The sequence below is a fragment of the Leuresthes tenuis genome, unplaced genomic scaffold (genome assembly GCF_036924035.1).
Source record: "Leuresthes tenuis unplaced genomic scaffold, fLeuTen1.0.hap1 SCAF_21, whole genome shotgun sequence".
NCBI lineage: Eukaryota > Metazoa > Chordata > Actinopteri > Atheriniformes > Atherinopsidae > Leuresthes > Leuresthes tenuis.
In genome coordinates, this window is record NW_027325375.1 from 31,315,747 (window position 1) to 31,338,135 (window position 22,389).

The following is a 22,389-nucleotide window of genomic DNA, read 5'->3' on the forward strand; positions in this document are numbered from 1 at the left end:
CTAAAACCTGCAGGAAACCATCTAAAACCTGCAGGAAACATCTAAAACCTGCAGGAAACATCTAAAACCTGCAGGGAAACATCTAAAACCTGCAGGAAAACAGCTAAAACCTGCAGGAAAACATCTAAAACCTGCAGGAAAACATCTAAAACCTGCAGGGAAACGTCTAAAACCTGCAGGAAAACATCTAAAACCTGCAGGAAAACATCTAAAACCTGCAGGAAACAGCTAAAACCTGCAGGAAACAGCTAAAACCTGCAGGGAAACAGCTAAAACCTGCAGGAAACATCTAAAACCTGCAGGAAAACATCTAAAACCTGCAGGACAGCGGCCCTCCAGGACCGGAGTTTGACATCCCTGGATTCCCCCCTCCTGAAGCGGAATAATAACCGTCCCGTCTGTGGATGCAGAAGTTTGGACTCAGTTAGAAAACAGATGAGTTGTTTTAAGCAGCATCGTCTCCAGGTACAAGGAGCCCCACTTAGAGTAAAGCCTGGGTGACGTTGGGCCACAATTTATGGCATAAAACCAGCAAAAGACCTGATTATTCTAATGAAAAATGTTTCCGGAGTTAATCAGTCAAGTGAGAAATGTTCACTTTGAGCTGCGTCGCCCCCTGCTGGTCGGCTGACTGAACATCTGGGATTCTATTGCTTTTTGTTTTTATTATCAGGAAGATGTTATCAGTGAAAGAAAAAATGGGAGAAAACAGGTTTCTGAACTCAGCCGAGGTGTTTTGTTTTGTCTGGTTTGAATAGAAACACTAAAATGACTCACCGGCTGTTTCTGGACTGATTCTCATCTTCCCAAATATGATCTAATGTCCAGGATATTTCCAGGTTTTAAAGGAAACTGAAGAAGAGCTCCTGCCAGTTTCATCCCGTGGATGTCCACCACAGGCGTTGTTTTTTCCTCCTCACGGTTTGGAAAACTACTTCTTTTATTGAATTACCACAAACAGCATCACCAGCTAACAGAAACGGGCCTAATTCACACCTTTTTGAGGCTTTTTATAAGATTAATTCAGATTAATTGCTTAATTTGTGAAAGGAATCCTGGTTTTTGTAGAGGATTTTTCATGTTAATGGAAGAAGGACGAATCTTTTAGGTTTGATAATCGATCGACAGAAGAATAATCTAACAACCCTTTTAGTTAATTTTCCGGTATAAAACTAAATATTTGCTGCTTACAGCCTCTCCAACACGAGAACTTCTCTGTTAAACCCGACAGGAAAACAAATATCTTTGGCTTTTCCCACTTTTGTTCAGTAGAAACAGCTTTTTTTCCACTTTTCCCGCAGCAGCTGGAAATAATCTGCCCGTAAATCAATGAAGAAACAGAGTCTGACGTCTACAAACGGGTCCGAAACGTGTTCAAATTTAATATCTGCATAAAGAGGCGTTACTGTGGAGAACCGAGAAGCTGCCGGACCGTTTCCGGGTGGTTTTACGCTGCTGGTGACCCGTGGAAACCGCGTCCCGCCTGAAAGCAGCACCAGGCTCAGAGTTCTGCCGCCGGGCTCACAGGAAGTCCTGCTGTTCCTGGTCGTCTCTGAACAGAACCAGCAGCTCGGACGCTGTGACACGGTCGGTTCTGCGTCACACGGGTGGAACCGTCCTCCTGTTGAGGCATTTGGGCCCAAAAGTTCAGCTTCTTTCGTCCTCGATCGTCTGCCGCAGCACAGCCGGAGGCGCCGCCGTCCCGCCGGGCGCTCGCTGCCTCCGGGACAGACGGCGAGCGGAGCTCAGCGAGGAAACCCGTGATGGCGAGCGCCGCTCAGCTCCTCAGCACATGGAGATGGTGACGTTGATCCCGAGGTTGCCGTTGTCGGCGAACAGGTGTGCGATGGAGGTGTCGAACACCAGACAGTCACTGTTCATGATGGCCGCCGCCACCCCGTCGTGGATGGAGCGCGGCGTGGCCTCCCAGGTGAGCCGGCGCCGGTTCCCGTTGAGCTCCAGGCGGTAGGCGAAGTTTTCTGCCTGCTTTCGGGTGCCGATGAGCAGCACGACGGCGAAGAACTGCTGGTGGCCTTCGTACTTCTCCTGCTTCTCCAGAACCAGCATGAAGTGGTGGCTGAAGCACGACTGCATCATCACCCAGTCCACGGCGCCCGGCAGGTTGATGTCGGTGGCCAGGAAGACGATGTCCTCCCCCTGCAGACAGAGAGGCACAAAACAAAGCTCAGACCAGATCGGAAAGGTGGTCGTGATGCTTTAAACCAGTCCACAGATTTCAGGAGCACTTTCTGACACCATCAGCTGGTTTTAGAGGGTGGAGGTTCCAGCAGATGGCTTCTTTCTGGAGGAGGAGCAGTCGGAAGGTCGATGCTTTCCTACCGATGCGTCTGTAGAGACTGAGAGTGGCTTGTGATGTTTGACTGAACTTATAAAAGGGGCTTTTCTAGTCGATTCACCTTTTTACCATTTACTCCTCAACACTTCTGACTTTGTGTTACATCATATTCACTCAGAGTGGGACCAGTGATCTTTTAATTCTGCAGCTGATGTTATTCCAGCTGAAACATTTAAATCTGGTTATTGGTGTTGATTAAGGGTCATACGTCTAATTGGATTCTGACTGTTTTACAATGAATCGGACTGTAAGTGGCTTGAATTGGGCTGTTGAAATTGAACTGAATAAACGTGGAACGCTTTAACCCAAACGCTTTAACTCAAACGCTTTAACTCAAACGCTTTAACCCAAACGCTTTAACTCAAACGCTTTAACCCAAACGCTTTAACCCAAACGCTTTAACTCAAACGCTTTAACCCAAACGCTTTAACCCAAACGCTTTAACCCAAACGCTTTAACCCAAACCCTTTAACCCAAACGCTTTAACCCAAACGCTTTAACTCAAACGCTTTAACCCAAACGCTTTAACTCAAACGCTTTAACCCAAACGCTTTAACCCAAACGCTTTAACCCAAACGCTTTAACTCAAACGCTTTAACCCAAACGCTTTAACCCAAACCCTTTAACCCAAACGCTTTAACCCAAACCCTTTAACCCAAACGCTTTAACCCAAACGCTTTAACCCAAACGCTTTAACCCAAACGCTTTAACCCAAACCCTTTAACCCAAACGCTTTAACCCAAACCCTTTAACCCAAACGCTTTAACCCAAACGCTTTAACTCAAACGCTTTAACTCAAACGCTTTAACCCAAACGCTTTAACCCAAACGCTTTAACCCAAACGCTTTAACCCAAACGCTTTAACCCAAACGCTTTAACCCAAACGCTTTAACTCAAACGCTTTAACCCAAACGCTTTAACCCAAACGCTTTAACTCAAACCCTTTAACCCAAACGCTTTAACCCAAACGCTTTAACTCAAACGCTTTAACCCAAACGCTTTAACTCAAACCCTTTAACCCAAACGCTTTAACCCAAACGCTTTAACCCAAACGCTTTAACCCAAACGCTTTAACTCAAACCCTTTAACCCAAACGCTTTAACTCAAACGCTTTAACCCAAACGCTTTAACTCAAACGCTTTAACCCAAACGCTTTAACCCAAACGCTTTAACTCAAACGCTTTAACCCAAACGCTTTAACCCAAACGCTTTAACCCAAACGCTTTAACCCAAACGCTTTAACTCAAACGCTTTAACCCAAACGCTTTAACTCAAACCCTTTAACCCAAACGCTTTAACCCAAACGCTTTAACCCAAACGCTTTAACCCAAACGCTTTAACTCAAACGCTTTAACCCAAACGCTTTAACTCAAACCCTTTAACTCAAACGCTTTAACTCAAACGCTTTAACCCAAACGCTTTAACCCAAACCCTTTAACCCAAACGCTTTAACCCAAACGCTTTAACCCAAACGCTTTAACCCAAACCCTTTAACCCAAACGCTTTAACCCAAACGCTTTAACCCAAACGCTTTAACTCAAACCCTTTAACCCAAACGCTTTAACCCAAACCCTTTAACTCAAACCCTTTAACCCAAACGCTTTAACCCAAACGCTTTAACCCAAACGCTTTAACTCAAACCCTTTAACTCAAACCCTTTAACCCAAACGCTTTAACCCAAACGCTTTAACCCAAACGCTTTAACCCAAACGCTTTAACTCAAACGCTTTAACTCAAACGCTTTAACTCAAACGCTTTAACTCAAACGCTTTAACTCAAACGCTTTAACTCAAACGCTTTAACTCAAACCCTTTAACCCAAACGCTTTAACCCAAACCCTTTAACTCAAACCCTTTAACCCAAACGCTTTAACCCAAACGCTTTAACCCAAACGCTTTAACCCAAACGCTTTAACCCAAACGCTTTAACCCAAACGCTTTAACTCAAACGCTTGAACTCAAACGCTTTAACCCAAACGCTTTAACTCAAACCCTTTAACCCAAACGCTTTAACCCAAACCCTTTAACTCAAACCCTTTAACTCAAACCCTTTAACCCAAACGCTTTAACCCAAACGCTTTAACCCAAACGCTTTAACCCAAACGCTTTAACTCAAACGCTTTAACTCAAACGCTTTAACCCAAACGCTTTAACCCAAACGCTTTAACCCAAACGCTTTAACCCAAACGCTTTAACTCAAACGCTTTAACCCAAACGCTTTAACTCAAACGCTTTAACCCAAACGCTTTAACCCAAACGCTTTAACCCAAACGCTTTAACCCAAACCCTTTAACCCAAACGCTTTAACCCAAACGCTTTAACCCAAACGCTTTAACCCAAACGCTTTAACTCAAACGCTTTAACTCAAACGCTTTAACCCAAACGCTTTAACTCAAACCCTTTAAACTCAAACCCTTTAACCCAAACGCTTTAACCCAAACGCTTTAACTCAAACGCTTTAACCCAAACGCTTTAACCCAAACGCTTTAACCCAAACGCTTTAACCCAAACGCTTTAACCCAAACGCTTTAACCCAAACGCTTTAACTCAAACCCTTTAACCCAAACGCTTTAACCCAAACGCTTTAACCCAAACGCTTTAACCCAAACGCTTTAACTCAAACCCTTTAACCCAAACGCTTTAACCCAAACGCTTTAACCCAAACCCTTTAACCCAAACGCTTTAACCCAAACGCTTTAACCCAAACGCTTTAACCCAAACCCTTTAACCCAAACGCTTTAACTCAAACCCTTTAACCCAAACCCTTTAACCGAAACCCTTTAACCGAAACCCTTTAACCCAAACCCTTTAACCGAAACCCTTTAACCGAAACCCTTTAACCGAAACACAGTAAATATGGAAGATGTTCTGGGAGGTGGTGATTAAAACTCCACAGAAACTCTGGGTTCTGACCTGCAGCGTGGTGATGGACTTGTGGGCGTGCATCAGGTGAGGCATGACGGCCTCCAGCGAGCCGTGCCACTTGCAGGTCGCCCCGGGACACGGACAGGTGTACGGCCTGAACTCGCACACCTCCTCGTGGTCGGGTTTCTCGCTGTGGTGGAGGGTCAGCAGACAGCCGGCCGACGAATACTGCAGAGGACACAGGATGGAGAGACACGCTCAGACTCATGGACATGACCTCTAAAACTCACCTCTGTTCAGGGAAATGAAACGTTTCCTGTTTTCTAACGGCTCAGCTGGGATGAACCCGGTGGAAATACTCCCCCCAGGTGCTGCTTATTCACTTCATCATAAAACAAACAAGTTTACGCCTTAAACCCTGATTTTAACCACACAGCGGCGTTTAAAGCACTGATCGGGGGGGGAGGTGCCAGTGGGTGTAGGTGCTGTACGGATCATACCGATTATATAACACATGAAGAAGAACCGGCTCAGTAACGGAGCTCATCAAAGGAGCAACAACATGAAGAAGAGGAGAGAATTCAGGGCAGATGAAGAAGAAACACGACCAATAAGATTCTGTATTTGAAGCCTTTGATTTATGGTGCAACAGTATTTAGTAAAGGAGACTTTAGGGGGCGCCAAAGAGCAAACAATCTCCAACAAATGTGTGTGTGAACCCTGCACATGCACAGCCACACGCGTGCATGTGCTGCCATGTTGCAGAGGTCAGAAAGACGCCATCAGAAGCCCAAAAACACCTGAAATCAGAGTAAATCCAAACAGCAGGTCATGAACTGCCGTATCTCAACCTCCGGGCGCTTCAGGGTCAGAACAAAGGTCAACGTACGTCAAATGAGTCAGAAGCGTGTGGACTGGACCTAAGCTTCACAAACTTTAAATCAGTAGATCAGAAGGTGTCAGGGTTGGACAGCAGCTGATGGGGCACAGATTTAAAGGGAACCTGAAGCCATCCTGAGGCTTTATAGGCAAAGAAAAAGTCAAAGAAAAGTCTTTGAATGATCCGGTTAACACATGATGTGACGCAGCAGTCCTCACAAGGATAGGAAGCTGTGGAAACACATGACAGCAGTCCTCACAAGGATAGGAAGCTGCGGAAACACATGACAGCAGTCCTCACAAGGATAGGAAGCTGCGGTTGGATTAGAGCTTCTTCTTCTCCTGAAATGAAGGTCACAGAGATGGGGGGGGTGTCCCTCCTCCGTAAACATGAGCGGGAAGAGGGTGGGGGGTGGGGGGGGGGTTCAGGATGTGAGGAAACCAGGGGAACGCCACCAGCAGCAGGAATCTCAGAGGAAGCCTGCTGATTGGCCGGCTCGGCCTCAGGGGACGCCAGGCGGCTGCAGGCAAGCAGCACCATCAAAATGTAGATTAAAAATTCAAACATGCATAAATTATCTCCACTTCAACTCCACTGATAACCCAGCTAATTAGAGATGAATTATTCACACGTTTCCACGGAAACGTGGCGACACTTTGGAGCATTTTTATGAGAAAATTCTATCTTTTCTCTCCGTGAACCTGAAGTCAGCCCGTTTGAAATAAAGCTGAAGGAAAGGAAACTGAGGAGCTTCTGGGTCACAGTCAGTTTCCTGGTTCCGGACGGTTTTGGTCCAGTTGAGATGAAGTCACATGACTTCTGCTGGATTTTACTGGAGTGGTGAAAAACAAGGACTCTGAGATGCATCCAGAGGAGGACGTGGAAGGTTCTGGGTGATAGTTCAGGTTCCACCGGTTAGATAAGGAGGCTCTCTGGTTCTGGGAAGTTTAACTGAGAGAAGAAGGAGACCAGCTGCTGCCAACCAGAACACAATCCAACCTACGGTATCTGAACCTTTAGGTCCAACCAGGTGTTTCACACCCTGAGACAGAGACCTCTGCAGCCAGACCAGAACCAAAGCCTGGATATCCAGTCGCAGAATCTAACCGGGCTTTGGTCCGGATCAGAGCTCGTCCTGCTGTGGAAGCACCTTAATGCCACCATGACTGCATTTCATCATCAAAACCAGTGTAATCAGCCTTTAAAGTAAAGTCAGGAACCTAAATTCTGATAAAAACCCAGCTTGGGTCCAGTGGGTTCCCTTCAGCGGGGCGAGCAAACATCTGCAGGACGGATCCGACCCGAGAGGATGATGGATGCTTCATCCACTCATGAATTTATCATTCTGGCCTACGTTTCTGTTCGTGTTCACACAGATCCGGTGACGCATTTCTTATTTACAGCAGCAGACACCTGACCCAGAATCAGTCCACGGCAGAGAAAACAGAGGCAGCACCAGCAGAACCACGGCTGTGGAAGGATTCCTGAACACATGCAGGGCCCAGAGGATCCGTGGTCCAGCAGCACCGGCACACAAGTCTGATCTCAGACCAGTTTATAAACCCAGAGATACAAACTGACCATGGCCTGGAAACACAGACCGGGTTAGTTCTGAGTCAGGAGTAACAGCAGAAGAAGAAGGAGGAGAAGAAGAAGAAGAAAAAAAAAAGATTTTATTTTTAACAGCACTTTATTTACACTTTGTAAAAGAAAAAGAAGAAGAAGAAGAAAAAAAAGAAGAAGAAGAAGAGAAAAAAAAAAGAAGAAGAAAAAGAAGAAGAAGTCGGTAACAACAAAGACTGACGGCCTCGTCTCATTTCTGAGGCACAGAGGGAGGCTCTGACCGCCGTAACGTCGTGGAAACGATGCGCCGCCATCTTTCCTTTTGTTCCACGCTGAGCTGTGAAAGTAGCTGGAGTCAAAGTGACAAGAATTTAGCAAATCTGTTGCTCTCTGGCTCCCCCTACAGCCCAGCACGCGGACAGCGTCTGGTTTGCTAAAAGATTAAATAAATAAATAATAAAATAAAATCGATACTTTATCAGGAAACAAAGTATCGATAAACTCGCTCAGCCCAGCAGGTGCACAGCCAGGACTGCACGACTCGGGCTGAAGTGATAATAATAATAATAATAATAATAATCTGGACCGTTCTCCGTGTGAATTTAGATCCTGATTCTCTAAACTAAATTAACGTTCACAGTGGGGGAGGCTTACTTTGTATCATTCATTTCTCCTGCACTGCCTGGTTTGGGGGCCTCATCACCATCATCGATCCCACCGCCGCCGCTTTCTCCGTCGTGGTCTTAACAACGAAATGCTAACCTCTTCTTTTCACCCTTAAAGGACCCTCACCCTCACACCAAAAGCATCGTGAGCGACCACAGCCGCTCTCAACCCGCCGCTTCTACTTCTTCTGCCGCCGGAGGCGGCCAAAGGGGCGGGGCTTATATGTATAGCAACTAGCAGATATATATAATAATCCATCCATACATCGGTTCCCTCTTTCACCATGGATCGTACTCTGGGCCTTCTTTGTGTTTCTTTGTGTTTCTTTGTGTTTGCGCTCTGCCGTTTTCCGCTTTTTTCCACCTTTTTTTCCGCCTTTTTTCCAACTTCAGAATCCAGATCGGCCCTAATTGGCTGTCGTTGCGTCGCATCACTGCTCATTTGCATAAAGTTGAGCCTTTCTCAACTCTTGAAGCTCACGACGCTCCGCTCATCGACGCCAGCTTACATTGAAAATGAACGGCAGCTGGTCACTCACTTGGTGTGAACCCCCGGTTACAGTTTATCAGAGTGATTCTGCTTACATCCTGTAAATCCGGCAGCAGTTTATGTCTGAGTGAGCAGGTGCGCCACCTTGTGGAGTCCTGCGGTAATAAGCCTACGACAGAGGCGGGGTTCCTGAGAACCCGCCAGGTGGAACTATCAGCCTGAAAGTAAAAGATGTCCTTTCTGCTCCAGTGCGGCTGGGCAATGCAGATGATATACATGTACAAATCAAGCCCTGTTTTAGATTAACTGTGCAGCTTGATTTGTCGTCATGTTGAAGACGCCACAAAGACGCCATCAAATCCCGGAAAACCCACAAAGCAAAACGCTGTGATGCACGGCTGGAAACTGAAGTCGTGGACTGTGGCAACAGGCTATCCAAGGTCATTTCAGGCCTGAGAATGTGCAAAATCAGAGTTAATGTACTTATAAATGAGTCAGAAACACACAGTTTTAAGGTTCACAAACTTCTGTACATGGAGAAAACTGAACCAGGTCTGCAGCCTGGTTACATCTGGCCCTCATTATATATATATATATATATATATATATATATATAACCGTGTCTGGTACGACATAAGGAACATTTAATTATGATACGGTTTCCTCATGTACTCTGAGTCCAGCAGATGATGGAAACATGATCAGAATAATGGAACGAAAGCTCTCAGAAAGCAGCTGGAGCTTCTTCGTCTGATTAATTATTCATGAGCTGCAGGTCAAAACGCAGCAGCAGCTTCCTGTGAACCAGCAGCAGCCAGGAACCCCCCGAGTAACCAGCTGTTACTTTCCTAATTTAAGGCTGAAATGGTACAACTTTCACACAGCTCAGCAGGTTCGTGTCTGAACGACTGTCTGCAGCGCCCCCTGCTGTGCGGAGGCCGGCATCTGCGGTTTATTTTCATGTGAAACAAGTCGTTCATAAACCAAAACTCAGCCGTTTGATAGAAATGCAGCTTTCAAATAACCCTGTTTTTCTTTCAGAGTCAGCACAATCAATAAATGTATCTTTTACAGCATTTAACAGTGGAAATGTAGAAAATCAGTAGAAAAAACTGTAGAAAATCAGTAGAAAATCCTTCAGTTGTGCTCATTAAGTGTTAAAAAGAAAAAATGTCTGAAAACAGAAATTACTCAAATTCTACAGCTTTAAAGGTATACGCTGTCAGCAGAACAATGCACAGATTCTCCTGAGATAACCACGAGTTAGATCAGGACTAAAGTCACACAAACCGAGTCCACAGAAAATCAGTAGAAAAATCTGTAGAAAAATCTGTAGAAAATCAGTAGAAAATCCTTCAGTTGTGCTCATTAAGTGTTAAAAAGAAAACTGAGTCCACAGATGGGGACAAAAGACTACTCAATATAATCTGTTTAAGGACATCAGAGTGAAATCTGAGAGGAAAAAGGGACATTTGTGAAGGCAGGAGTCTGATACTGCTCTTATCCATGTTTTATATCCATACTGCGTTACATCCACAGCCAGATGGTGCACAGCTGTCTGCTGCCCAAAAACTGCAGCAGGACTCAGATTTCAGCAGAATGAAAGAAAAACAACCTTAAAACTAGTCCGATGGATTGACCTGAAGCAGCGAGCGGATCAGATTCACAGCAGGAAAAGCACTCAGCCGCCAGCGATCAATACCAATCAGGCTGAAAGGGCCGAGAGAGTGTGAGACCGAAGAGACTCCCATTTCACCCCGACTCACTTCCACTTTGGGATTTCAGTTCAGTCTGTGACCATCAATCAGGGAATAAGAGTTAAAGCACCATCAGTCCAAAGCTAGGTCAGCGCCCCCTGGAGGCTGCAGACCGCCACGATCGTTTAGCTTCTGTTTGCATTCAGATGAAAGCAGATAATCCCCCCGGAAACATTGCAAAGATTTATTTTACTGCAGTAAACAGGCATCAAACGCTGTAAAAGTAAATATAAAAGAACCTCCATCATGACTTCTACACCACAGATTAATGAAATTAGCAGTTCATGGACGCTGCTGCACATCTGAGATGAAATCCCTGGAATCACAGCTATGCAGATGATGCTGAGCTGTGGGTTTCAGCCCTGCTGGATGACCCCACACAGGTGAAGGAACGCCACCGTCAACCAAACCTCTCCAACACCGAACCATCGGTCAGCAGGATTATAAAGAGCTTCACCTACGCCTCGGCTCTCCTCCGCCAGAGGCTGCAGCAGCCATGAACAGGTGGACGCCAACATGCTGCGTCAGACAGGTGAGAATAACTCATCTTAACGAAAGGTCTTTGAACCACTTACATGCCCTAACCCTAACCCTCCAACGAGTAAGACCAAGAAGAAGCCCAGTTGACCCGAATCAGGCTCTCAGGACAAACAAATGATGTTGAGTTTGTAGAAGCAAATGGAATAAGGGCAACTGGACTTCTTCTTGGTTCCTGAAGACGTTTCATCGCTCGTCTGAAAGGCTTCTTCGGTTCTAAACAAGTAGGTGGGAAGAAGCAGAGAGGCCGGTCACTTTTTGGGTCGTTAGGGAGACACGAGTGTCACCGAACCACCCGACCACTTTAAGTCATGCTCACCTATCAGTCGCTTACCTGTCTGAACGAGCATGTTTTGGTCACAGGACCCAAGGATTCAGCCAATTAGAGGCCGACACTCCCGCCAATTAGAGGCCGACACACCCGCCAATTAGAGGCCGACACTCCCGCCAATTAGAGGCCGACACTCCCGCTATATTACGGGCCGACACTCCCGCTATATTACGGGCCGACACTCCCGCTATATTACGGGCCGACACTCCCGCTATATTACGGGCCGACACTCCCGCTATATTACGGGCCGACACTCCCGCTATATTACGGGCCGACACTCCCGCTATATTACGGGCCGACACTCCCGCTATATTACGGGCCGACACTCCCGCCAATTACGGGCCGACACTCCCGCCAATTAGGGGCCGACACTCCCGCCAATTAGAGGCCGATACTCCCGCCAATAACAGGCCGATACTCCCGCCAATAACAGGCCGATACTCCCGCCAATAACAGGCCGATACTCCCGCCAATAACAGGCCGATACTCCCGCCAATAACAGGCCGATACTCCCGCCAATAACAGGCCGATACTCCCGCCAATAACAGGCCGATACTCCCGCCAATAACAGGCCGACACTCCCGCTATATTACGGGCCGACACTCCCGCTATATTACGGGCCGACACTCCCGCTATATTACGGGCCGACACTCCCGCTATATTACGGGCCGACACTCCCGCTATATTACGGGCCGACACTCCCGCTATATTACGGGCCGACACTCCCGCTATATTACGGGCCGACACTCCCGCTATATTACGGGCCGACACTCCCGCTATATTACGGGCCGACACTCCCGCTATATTACGGGCCGACACTCCCGCTATATTACGGGCCGACACTCCCGCTATATTACGGGCCGACACTCCCGCTATATTACGGGCCGACACTCCCGCTATATTACGGGCCGACACTCCCGCTATATTACGGGCCGACACTCCCGCTATATTACGGGCCGACACTCCCGCTATATTACGGGCCGACACTCCCGCTATATTACGGGCCGACACTCCCGCTATATTACGGGCCGACACTCCCGCTATATTACGGGCCGACACTCCCGCTATATTACGGGCCGACACTCCCGCTATATTACGGGCCGACACTCCCGCTATATTACGGGCCGACACTCCCGCTATATTACGGGCCGACACTCCCGCTATATTACGGGCCGACACTCCCGCTATATTACGGGCCGACACTCCCGCTATATTACGGGCCGACACTCCCGCTATATTACGGGCCGACACTCCCGCTATATTACGGGCCGACACTCCCGCCAATTACGGGCCGATACTCCCGCCAATTAGAGGCCGATACTCCCGCCAATTAGAGGCCGATACTCCCGCCAATTAGAGGCCGATACTCCCGCCAATTAGAGGCCGATACTCCCGCCAATTAGAGGCCGATACTCCCGCCAATTAGAGGCCGATACTCCCGCCAATTAGAGGCCGATACTCCCGCCAATTAGAGGCCGATACTCCCGCCAATTAGAGGCCGATACTCCCGCCAATTAGAGGCCGATACTCCCGCCAATTAGAGGCAGATACTCCCGCCAATTAGAGGCCGATACTCCCGCCAATTAGAGGCCGATACTCCCGCCAATTAGAGGCCGATACTCCCGCCAATTAGAGGACGATACTCCCGCCAATTAGAGGACGATACTCCCGCCAATTAGAGGACGATACTCCCGCCAATTAGAGGACGATACTCCCGCCAATTAGAGGCCGATACTCCCGCTATATTACAGGCCGATACTCCCGCCAATTAGAGGCCGATACTCCCGCCAATTAGAGGCCGATACTCCCGCCAATTAGAGGCCGATACTCCCGCCAATTAGAGGCCGATACTCCCGCCAATTAGAGGCCGATACTCCCGCCAATTAGAGGCCGATACTCCCGCCAATTAGAGGCCGATACTCCCGCCAATTAGAGGCCGATACTCCCGCCAATTAGAGGCCGATACTCCCGCCAATTAGAGGCCGATACTCCCGCCAATTAGAGGCCGATACTCCCGCCAATTAGAGGCCGACACTCCCGCCAATTAGAGGCCGACACTCCCGCCAATTAGAGGCCGACACTCCCGCCAATTAGAGGCCGACACTCCCGCTATATTACGGGCCGACACTCCCGCCAATTAGAGGCCGATACTCCCGCCAATTACAGGCCGATACTCCCGCCGATTACAGGCCGAAACTTCCGCCGATTACAGGCCGATACTCCCACCAACTAGTTCAGAACTGAAGAAGCCTTTAAGATTAGCGGTGAACCAAGAAGAAGTCCAGATGTAGCTCATTGTGGATGGAAGCTGTTACAAAAGGGCGTATCAGGATAACTTTGGGCCATAGCTGCACAGCCCAGTCCAACAGGCAGCGTTTTCTGACCCAAACCCTTCTGGTTTTGTCGTCCGTCCCTGAGAACGAGCTGAGGAGAAAAGGTTTGATGCCGGCCTAACATTACATCCATCGGTCAGGACTCACCTGGCTGCCCGGCAGCGGTTTAGTGCGTCCGACAGGTCGCCGGGCTCGGTCCCTGTTCTCTGACCGCTGCTGCTGATTCGTTAATCCTGCGGCGCTGGATGAACCCACTCCGTGGTGGCCATGCCAGCCCAGCAGGCCTCGCCACTGAGCCAGCTCCCTGAGGAGAGGCAGGCAGGAGGCCGGACACAGCATCGAGCTCTCGCTGCAGCTGCAACGAGTCCATCACATGGACATTAACCCACAACCATCGCGATGACTGCGTCGAGCCAGTTTTAAGAAGCTGCCGCTGTGAATATTATCAACAAAATATCTGAGATATTAATACATCTAAACTTATCTAAAACATCTGAGTTTTGGATGTTGATTCAGCAAACGAGACATTTGAACGTTTCAATGCTGAAACGTGATCAAAGTGGAAATAATCGCCGGCTGCAGCCCTGAAACAGTTACAGGAAACAAGATGTCTGCCGAATTAAACCAACGCCAGTCAGCTCCTCACACCCTGGATCCTCTTTACTTAAAACGGTCTGCTGACCCGGAGGCCGGGTTTTTAACTGAACCGGATTCAATCATCATAAAAAAGAAACCATCCAAAGATTTTCCTGTTTTATCAACTAATCTGGACCAATGAATACAACAATGGGGCAGATTCTCAGATTTTCTTTGAAAGATCTTAAATATGTGGTTGTGATCGTGATTTGGTCCAAAAGAAGTTTTGAGCAGCAAAGATGTTCAGAGGAGCTCCAGTTTGTGTTTAAAACCATGTTCCTCAGAGAAAGACTGGAAGGGATCTGCATATTTCTGCCTCTACAGAGCAGAATATCATGAAAGCATTCAAGGAATCTGGAGGAGTTTCAGTGTAAAGGACGAGGGAGCAAGCCTAAGCTGGACCCCGTGACCTCTGACCCCTCAGACGCTGCATCAAGAACCGTCATTCATCAGCAGCTGATAGAAGCACCTGGACAAGGGATTACTGTGGAAACCTTTGTCCAGCACCACAATACAGAGTTCCATTCACAAGCTTTACTGTGCAGAAAAGAAGCCTGATGTTAACCTCGTCCACTTCTCTGGGCTCGGAGGCGTCTGGGATGGACCGTCACACGGTGGAAACGTGTGCTGTGGTCAGACCCATCAGTATTCCACATCTTTGTTGGAAGAAATGGAGCAAAGAGCAAAAGCAGCATCCAGCCTGCTGTCAGCAGCCAGTCCCTGCAGCCAGGCTCTGTGATGGTATGGAGTTGGATCAGGGGGCAAAGCTCATTTCCACTTCTGTGACGGCAGCATTAATGCAGAAAAGCTCACTGAGATTTTACAGCAACATATGCTGCCTTCAAGGCCACATCTTTTCCAGGGACGTCCCAGCATTGTTCAAGCAGACCATGGAAAACCACATTCTGCCACAGTCCAAAGGCCTGGCTGAGGAAGAAGAGGTACGGGTGCTGGACTGGCTGCCTGCAGTCCTGACCTGTCCCCAGCAGAGAAACAACCACCCCCCCGCACTGCTGCACACCTTAAGACCTGTTTAAGGAGGAATGGGACAAAATAACAGCTGGAACTCTGCATCACCTGGTTTCCTCAGAGTCAGAACGGCTTTAAGTGTTGGCAGAAGGAAACAAAGTGGGAAAAGGTTCACTGACTTTATGGGATGCTGCAGGTCTGAGGTGTAGAAATGATGTTTGTTCACAGATTAAATGAAGCTGATGAGGGAAACATGAAATATCTCCAATGAAATAAGACTAAAAGTCAACGTCAGGATCACTGTTTCCATAACTTTAACTTTGGAGTTGTTGGCTGTAAAGTTCAGCTTCAGCCATGATGTCATTTCACCGAATAACTTCCTGCTTACTGGCAGAAGAAGAAGAAAAGAAACTCTCTTAACAGAGTGAAGTCCTTTGTCCCTTCCGGCTCTCCGTACATAACCAGACAGACAGCAGGACAAACAGTCAGCAGGTGGTCAGCAGCTGCTCAGACAGATCATATAGCAGTGAGATTAAGAGTCTGTGGACAGCACGTCTGACCATGTTTGGTTCCATGAAATCCCACGATTCACCCCGAGGACGTTTAGTTTGAGTCCTCTGGTGTAAGAGGGTCATCAAACCGCTCCCAAAAAATCATTCTTACACCAAATTATCCAAAAAAGAGTTGGATTTTCTGTGAAACGGATCCCTCTGGCTGAAGAGACAGAAACAGGCCGGCAGCACGTGATCATTTACATTCCTGATGGAGGCCTGACCTCCTTTCAGCAGCTCAGATAATTCACCAAACAGCTCGTCTCAGAAAGTCCAAACGTCTCGTTTAGGCCGACCAACGGCCCAAAATAAAACAGGAAAATACCGTAAAAATGAGAAAACTCGGTCTGAAAAGTCTGAATGAAGCAGTGAGGAGCATCAATGTGACCATTAGCCAGGCTTCCAGCGCTGAAAAGATCCTTTAAAAAGCCACAAAGAAGAAACAGGAATCATTCGCTGGTTTGAATAAACTCGACTGTGTGGCGTCACCAGAAGGGGGCGGTACAGGCCAAACTGCTGCTGGTGGTCGTTAAGTAGAAGAAGTAGCCGTCCCCAATAGATACAAACAGCTGTGGGGAGGAGTCAGGAGTTACTTTCATGTTTGGGATTATCTGGGAAGATGCCGGTTTGTCGGCTCAGACCAGAACCAGCCGGTTAGATCCAGTGTCAACTGGACAGAACCCGATAAAATCTGATATGCTTCATTGTTTGGTTCAGAAACGTCACCAAAACGCCAAAAGCTCATTGGTTCAGTGTTACAACAAGGATCTGCCCAGAAGATCGGTTCCTTTCCTTTAATCTGAAGAACAGGCGGGTCGCTTCTCTGCGGACGCCACAAATCACGATTCACTGGAGCTAATCTGAATTAATCTGTTGAAAAGCTACAAGAAACAAATGTGAATCAGACGCAGTTCTATTGACTGGTTTAACATGAATAAAATCAGCCGTTAGAGTCACCAGAGGGGGGCGCTATAGGCTGTTTACTACTTTACTTTACTACTTATAGGCTGTTTACTACTTTACTTTACTACTTATAGGCTGTTAGTACAACTACTTCTTCTACTAAATCCACCAACAGCAAACAAACCGCGGTTTCGTACCACAGGTGGCGTCCTGATGCAGAAAGAGTTCGACCAGTCTTCCATGCGATATCCCACAATGCACTGCGGTTTCAAAACAAATAGAAACGTCGGACCACATGGATGCTTTTGGAAGTACAAACGTACTCCTGCTTCGTATCCTTCACACATTTAAGTCGTTTTCCAACAGAACAAAGAGATTTTAATCTTTAACTTCAAACATTTCTGTTCCAGTTATTCTTCTTCTTCTTCTTTCTTTATCGTTTCTCGGCTCAGACCAGAAACAGCTGGCGAGTCACGTTTAATCTTTACCAGGTAAGATGACATCAGACCGTCTTTTAAACACAAATAAACTGGTTTCCATCCATCAGAAGTTCAGATCTGATCATGATCAGCATCACTGTGAACCGATTTAAGGCTGCAGCTGACGATCACCTCCATTATTGATTAATCTGACGGTTACTTTAACCATCAGGTCTATAAACAGCTGGACCAACCATCAATCATCTTTTTCCACGATATTCATCATGAATTTTCCTGTAAAAAATTCATTAATAACGTTTCATCAATTTATTTACAGATTTAGAATTTAGCCGATCGATTTCACAGCTGAAAAGTTTGAATTAAAAACAAAAAATGAATCGAAGTCGTCGATCAATAACATTCATGATTAACTGATCAAATCATTCTTTAAGAGTCTGCATTGATTTATTATCTTTATGGGTGATTCATTAGAAAAGATAATTGGCAGATTTATCAAAAACAACACAACCAGGCATCCAGATTAATCTTATTGATAAGGTCGATCAACAGCTGATTGATCCACATACAGAGAGCTAAAACAGGGTAAAACCGATCAATAATCAATCAGCACACACTCACACCCGCTGCTGATGAATCTGAAGCCGTGATGCAGCTGAAGCTCGCTCACCCGCGCTCTCTCTCCCACTGCAGCAGCAGCAGAAGAAGAAAGAGAAACAGAATAAAACTGTTCTCTTCTTCTGTGGTGGAAAAACAGCGAAGGGCTCCAGAAACGAGCCGCAGCACAGGCGCACCGTCAGCTGTGTGGCGTCCGTCCGTGTGACAGAGAGCGAGCACCAGCTCCACGTGCACGCTCCTGCTGCCAGTTAATGTCTGCAGAGCGCAGAAAAACAGGCGTCCTGCGAATGAAGCTCAGCACCTGCAGCTCCCAGGGAGGACGGGCGGGGACAAAGGAGCCCGACAGCAGGGAAGAGAGAGTAAACCTCCTCCTCCTCCTCCTCCTCACAGCGTCTGCCAACAGCCCTGAACACATCCTTTCTGGTTGTTGTCCAGTTGTGGGGACCGGCCAGGTTTCACTGGATGTGTTTAAACTGGAGCTGAAACTTATCTTCAGGGTCTGAAAGCTGCTGCTGCCATGAAAGATCAACTTTTAGATCAGGACAGAGCTTTTTTCTGTGAAAACGTGTTTCTGAAACATGTTTCTCAGCTGATGTGGACGCTGAGCTGCTGGAAGGAGCAAAAACAAGTGTCCTTGCATCTGTTATGATGCGTAACCATGGCAACGGGGAATGTTGTTAACCTGTTGGAGCAGCAAACTGAGGTATCCTAAAGCCCAAGTAATGCCAGGAGTGGGACACCAAATCAAGAGGAGAGGTCAAGGATGCAGAGCAGGAACAAAATGGAGAAAAAGGAGGAAGTTTAAAGCATTTCTTCCTTTAATCATCAGGGGAAATGTGAGATCTCTGGTGGATAAAACGGACGAGCTCGGAGCCCTGAGGAGGACACAGCAGGAATATCAGGCAGAGACCTGGCTGCAGGAACAACTCTAACAGCTCTCTGCTCAGCTTTAAGACTATCCGGGCAGACAGAGACTGCAGACAGAGCGCTAACAGTAAAGGAGGAGGATCACAGGGTGACATCATCAGCTGAGTTGTTGCTAAGCTACAGAAACAGCAGCCCAACCCACTGATGGAGACCCCTGAAGGTTTCTACATGTTTGTCAGCTGGTTTATATTTTATTTTGTTATCTGTAACAGCAGCTGATCTTTAATAAAAATCAATCCTGCAGGGATATAATTTACCTTCAGGGATTAATAAAGTTTTATTTATAAACGGTCGGCATGCCTGATGTTTCAGGGCTTTACATTCACACACTCATCATAATGATACAGACCAATCACATGGCATCACAACTGATTAAATGCCAGATTCACCAACCTCTGCTGCCTCTGCAAAGGCTGAATTTTTCTCCACTTTCCACCAGCAGCAAAGTGAGGAAACTGACCACAATTCAGTTTGGCAACGCGTGGCGCTCCCCATTCAAAATGAATGATGTACCAAACCCATGCTCTGCAGATGTTGCACTTGATGGGACATCAAATACAGAAGTTTTACTCTGACTCACAGCTAAATGATTGTATCATCCATGTAAAAAGACCCCAAACTTCAACAAACCGGTGGAGGGGATCCCCAGAACTACATGTACTGTATCCAATCTATGGCTCCAACTTCTCAAACCATAACATTTGCTGCTGTTCCACTGCAAGAAACCTTCAAATGCTCCAGTGTTGGCGTCTCCACCCGCCTCACAGGAGCCCTGAGTAGGTCAGGACCTCAGGGTCGTGGTGGAGGAAGGTCCTCACAAAAACAGTAAGATTCAGAGGGTCGGCGCCCTGTTGGACGCCACCAACACTGCTGGATTTACAGGGTTTTCAAATGTAAATGAAGAAGAATCTTCAGCCAGTTCATGCTGGAAGCTGCTTTTATGCCACAAAGAACGTAGAACAACAGAAAGTCTGACATTTACACCTGATCAGGGTCGATTTACTGCCTTTAAACCATTTTTAAGCAAAAACTCTGACGTTAGATACATGTCATTTTATTAAACTTGAGTTTTGAAGTTTAGCATTCGGTTAGCAGCAGAAATGAGCCAAAACAAGACTTTACTGTTAAGTCCTAAAGATCATGATGGATCCATCCAGAACAACCAAAACTGTACAAAACTGAGGCTGAAGCTCAAACCTTCAGTATTTTTACAGAAAACTCGAACTGATTGTGTTCGTCTGACCAGAACCAGACCTTTAAAATGACTGTCAAGGGTCAGTTTGACCCAAATCAAGTCTTAAAGCCGGACTAACAGACAGCGTTAGGGGCTGAATCGCTCGTGCACGCTCATCAGTAAAGAAGTGAACTTACAGAATTTAACGTGTTTATGTGCAACTTGGTGGAATAAACTTGCTCTTATCATGGCTGCCTGACGTTTCCTGTCAGTTTGAAGGATGCTTTTATGCATTTTACTTCCTTTACTCATTTTAATCCATTTAGATTTAAGAATTTTCACATAAAACACTAAGAAAGTTGACTTTATGACCTGCATAAAAATGAGAATTATGCAAAATGTCCCATAAAACTGAGGCGATTCATTTGAACCGCAACCAGAATTATGTATTTGTACAAATCACAGATGCAATATTTGACTTTATTTCATGTTTTAACTGATTTAATCTCATTTATCCTAATTCTAAGCAATTAAATAAATAAAAGTCGCAAATATGACCATCGAAAGATAATCTGATTTATGTGAAAACCCTAAAATAAACCATTTTATTTGAGTGTAACCAGTTCAGTTCCACTTGAGGTCAAAGCAGGTTTTTAACTCTGGTTTGTTCTTTATTATCTGAATAAAACTCATTTTGTGCAGCTTCTGGGGAAAGGGAAAGCTCGAGTTCATCCTTCAGCGCTGACCTGCCCTGCGGACAGAGTTTGGTTCTGCTTCTTGACCCGCTTCCATCAGAGCTTCTGCTCTTGAGGACAGGGTTACGACTCAGCTTTCAGCCACGGTCAATTCAACTTTAATGTGTCTGTAACGGCGTCAGAGAGCTTCAGACTCTGTGTGACCAACAGTTTGTGGACGGTTCCACTGAAACCTGCTTAAATCTAAAGCCTTTTCCGTTGCTGCCCCCAGGCTCTGGAATAAGTTCCCCCCCAGATGCGTCTTATTTCTGACCTGAGCCTCTTTAAATCAGGGCTAAAAACATACTTATTTCAGATGGCTTTTAATACCCAGTAGTATGGTGACTCTTTTATATTATCTTATTCAATTTTGCTGTATTTTATTGCGTTTACTGTTATTTTATTGTTTTGTACTTATTCTTTTCTTTATTTATTATCTGATGTAAAGCACTTTGGTACCGAAATGGATAAATAAATTACATTTACATTTAAATCTACAATAAGAGGACCCAACTTGCTGTTCATGAACCAGACCCCTGACGCCCATTTTTCCTGCTTTTATCACAGACCGTGAACACACCTCATGCAGAAGAACCCAAATGTTAAACAACAGCATTTAACTGTAAAAAGTGAGGCTTCCAGATGTTTCCGGTCTGTGTTTAAAACAAACTTTGTGCCCGCAGTGACGTCACTGAGCACAGCTGGCTCTGGACCAACGCGGTTCTGGTCCACAGAAGCAACTCTTATGGGTCCAAACTTCTGTTTTGGTTCGTCTGGCGTCTCTGTGACGTCACCACACACTCCCAAGTCTGTGCGCGTGCAAAGTGGAGCGAAGTGGGTTTACCTTGCAGGGGAACGGCAGCGTGGAGGCCACCTTCTCCATGGCCAGGTTCCGGATGCTGGGGGTGAGCGGGCCTCGGCAGGTCGGGCAGCAGCTCAGCTTCTGGCGGCACTGGTTGCAGACCAGGTGACCGGACTGGCACTGCAGGATGGGCGGCAGGACGTAGTCAAAGCACACCGGGCACTCGAACAGCGCCGTGAGCTCCGAGGACTGCCCGGGAAGGCTGGCCGCGGGCAGGGACAGGGCGCACGAAGGGGCAGCAGACCCCGACCCGGCCACGGAACTCACACCGGCGGCTACGGCCGCAGCTGCGGCCGCGGCGGCGGCGGCGGAAGCAGCGCCTCCTGATCCCCCGTGCTTTCCCCCACCTGCTTTCCCGCCCCCGAGTCCTCCACCTCCGGCTGAGGACGGACGGCTCATGGCTTCCAGCTGCGGTCCCGGTCCTGCAAGCAGCCGAGCGGGCGGTACAGTCATCTACAGTTTACTACCGGACGTCCCTCCGGGCCCCCTGAGACACAACATGGCGGCTGGTAGTTTGTATCGCCTGCCGCACGCTGCCATTGGCTGCTCTGCCACTGACTGACAGGCCGCTCAGCCAATCAGAGAATGGGGGCGTGTCGTTACGTAACGTTCCGCTTCAAAGTGAAAGCAGAAATAAAGACACCAACATGGCTCTATTACACCATTATTAATGTTTCTTTTATCCACAAACAACGTGCAAAAACACATGTAACACGTTTGTTATATAAAGCTTCAAATGTTTATCAAATTTTAGAAGATTAGAGCGTAAACGTGTGGTGCTAAAGCACATTTAAACACAGAA

At 47.0% G+C, this 22,389-nt stretch overlaps 1 protein-coding gene across 1 annotated transcript; it reads right to left on the minus strand.

Moving 5' to 3' along the window:
• Nucleotides 1-337: 337 nt before the first annotated feature.
• Nucleotides 338-22,124, minus strand: siah2l (seven in absentia homolog 2 (Drosophila)-like). Its single transcript, XM_072375416.1, has 3 exons — nucleotides 21,570-22,124; nucleotides 5,269-5,448; nucleotides 338-2,157 (listed from the first exon to the last, which is right to left on the minus strand). Exons 1-3 carry the CDS (start codon nucleotides 22,038-22,040, stop codon nucleotides 1,786-1,788), a joined length of 1,023 nt encoding a protein of 340 aa, XP_072231517.1. The 5' UTR covers nucleotides 22,041-22,124; the 3' UTR covers nucleotides 338-1,785.
• Nucleotides 22,125-22,389: the final 265 nt, after the last annotated feature.

Excerpts from the sequence above, each read along its gene's own strand:
- siah2l (XM_072375416.1), bottom strand. The coding sequence starts at position 22,040 with ATGACTGTACCGCCCGCTCGGCTGCTTGCAGGACCGGGACCGCAGCTG. Across the intron at positions 5,449-21,569 it reads CGCTGCCGTTCCCCTGCAAG|TATTCGTCGGCCGGCTGTCT; the intron begins GTAAACCCACTT and ends TGTCCTCTGCAG. Across the intron at positions 2,158-5,268 it reads AGTCCATCACCACGCTGCAG|GGGGAGGACATCGTCTTCCT; the intron begins GTCAGAACCCAG and ends CTCTGTCTGCAG.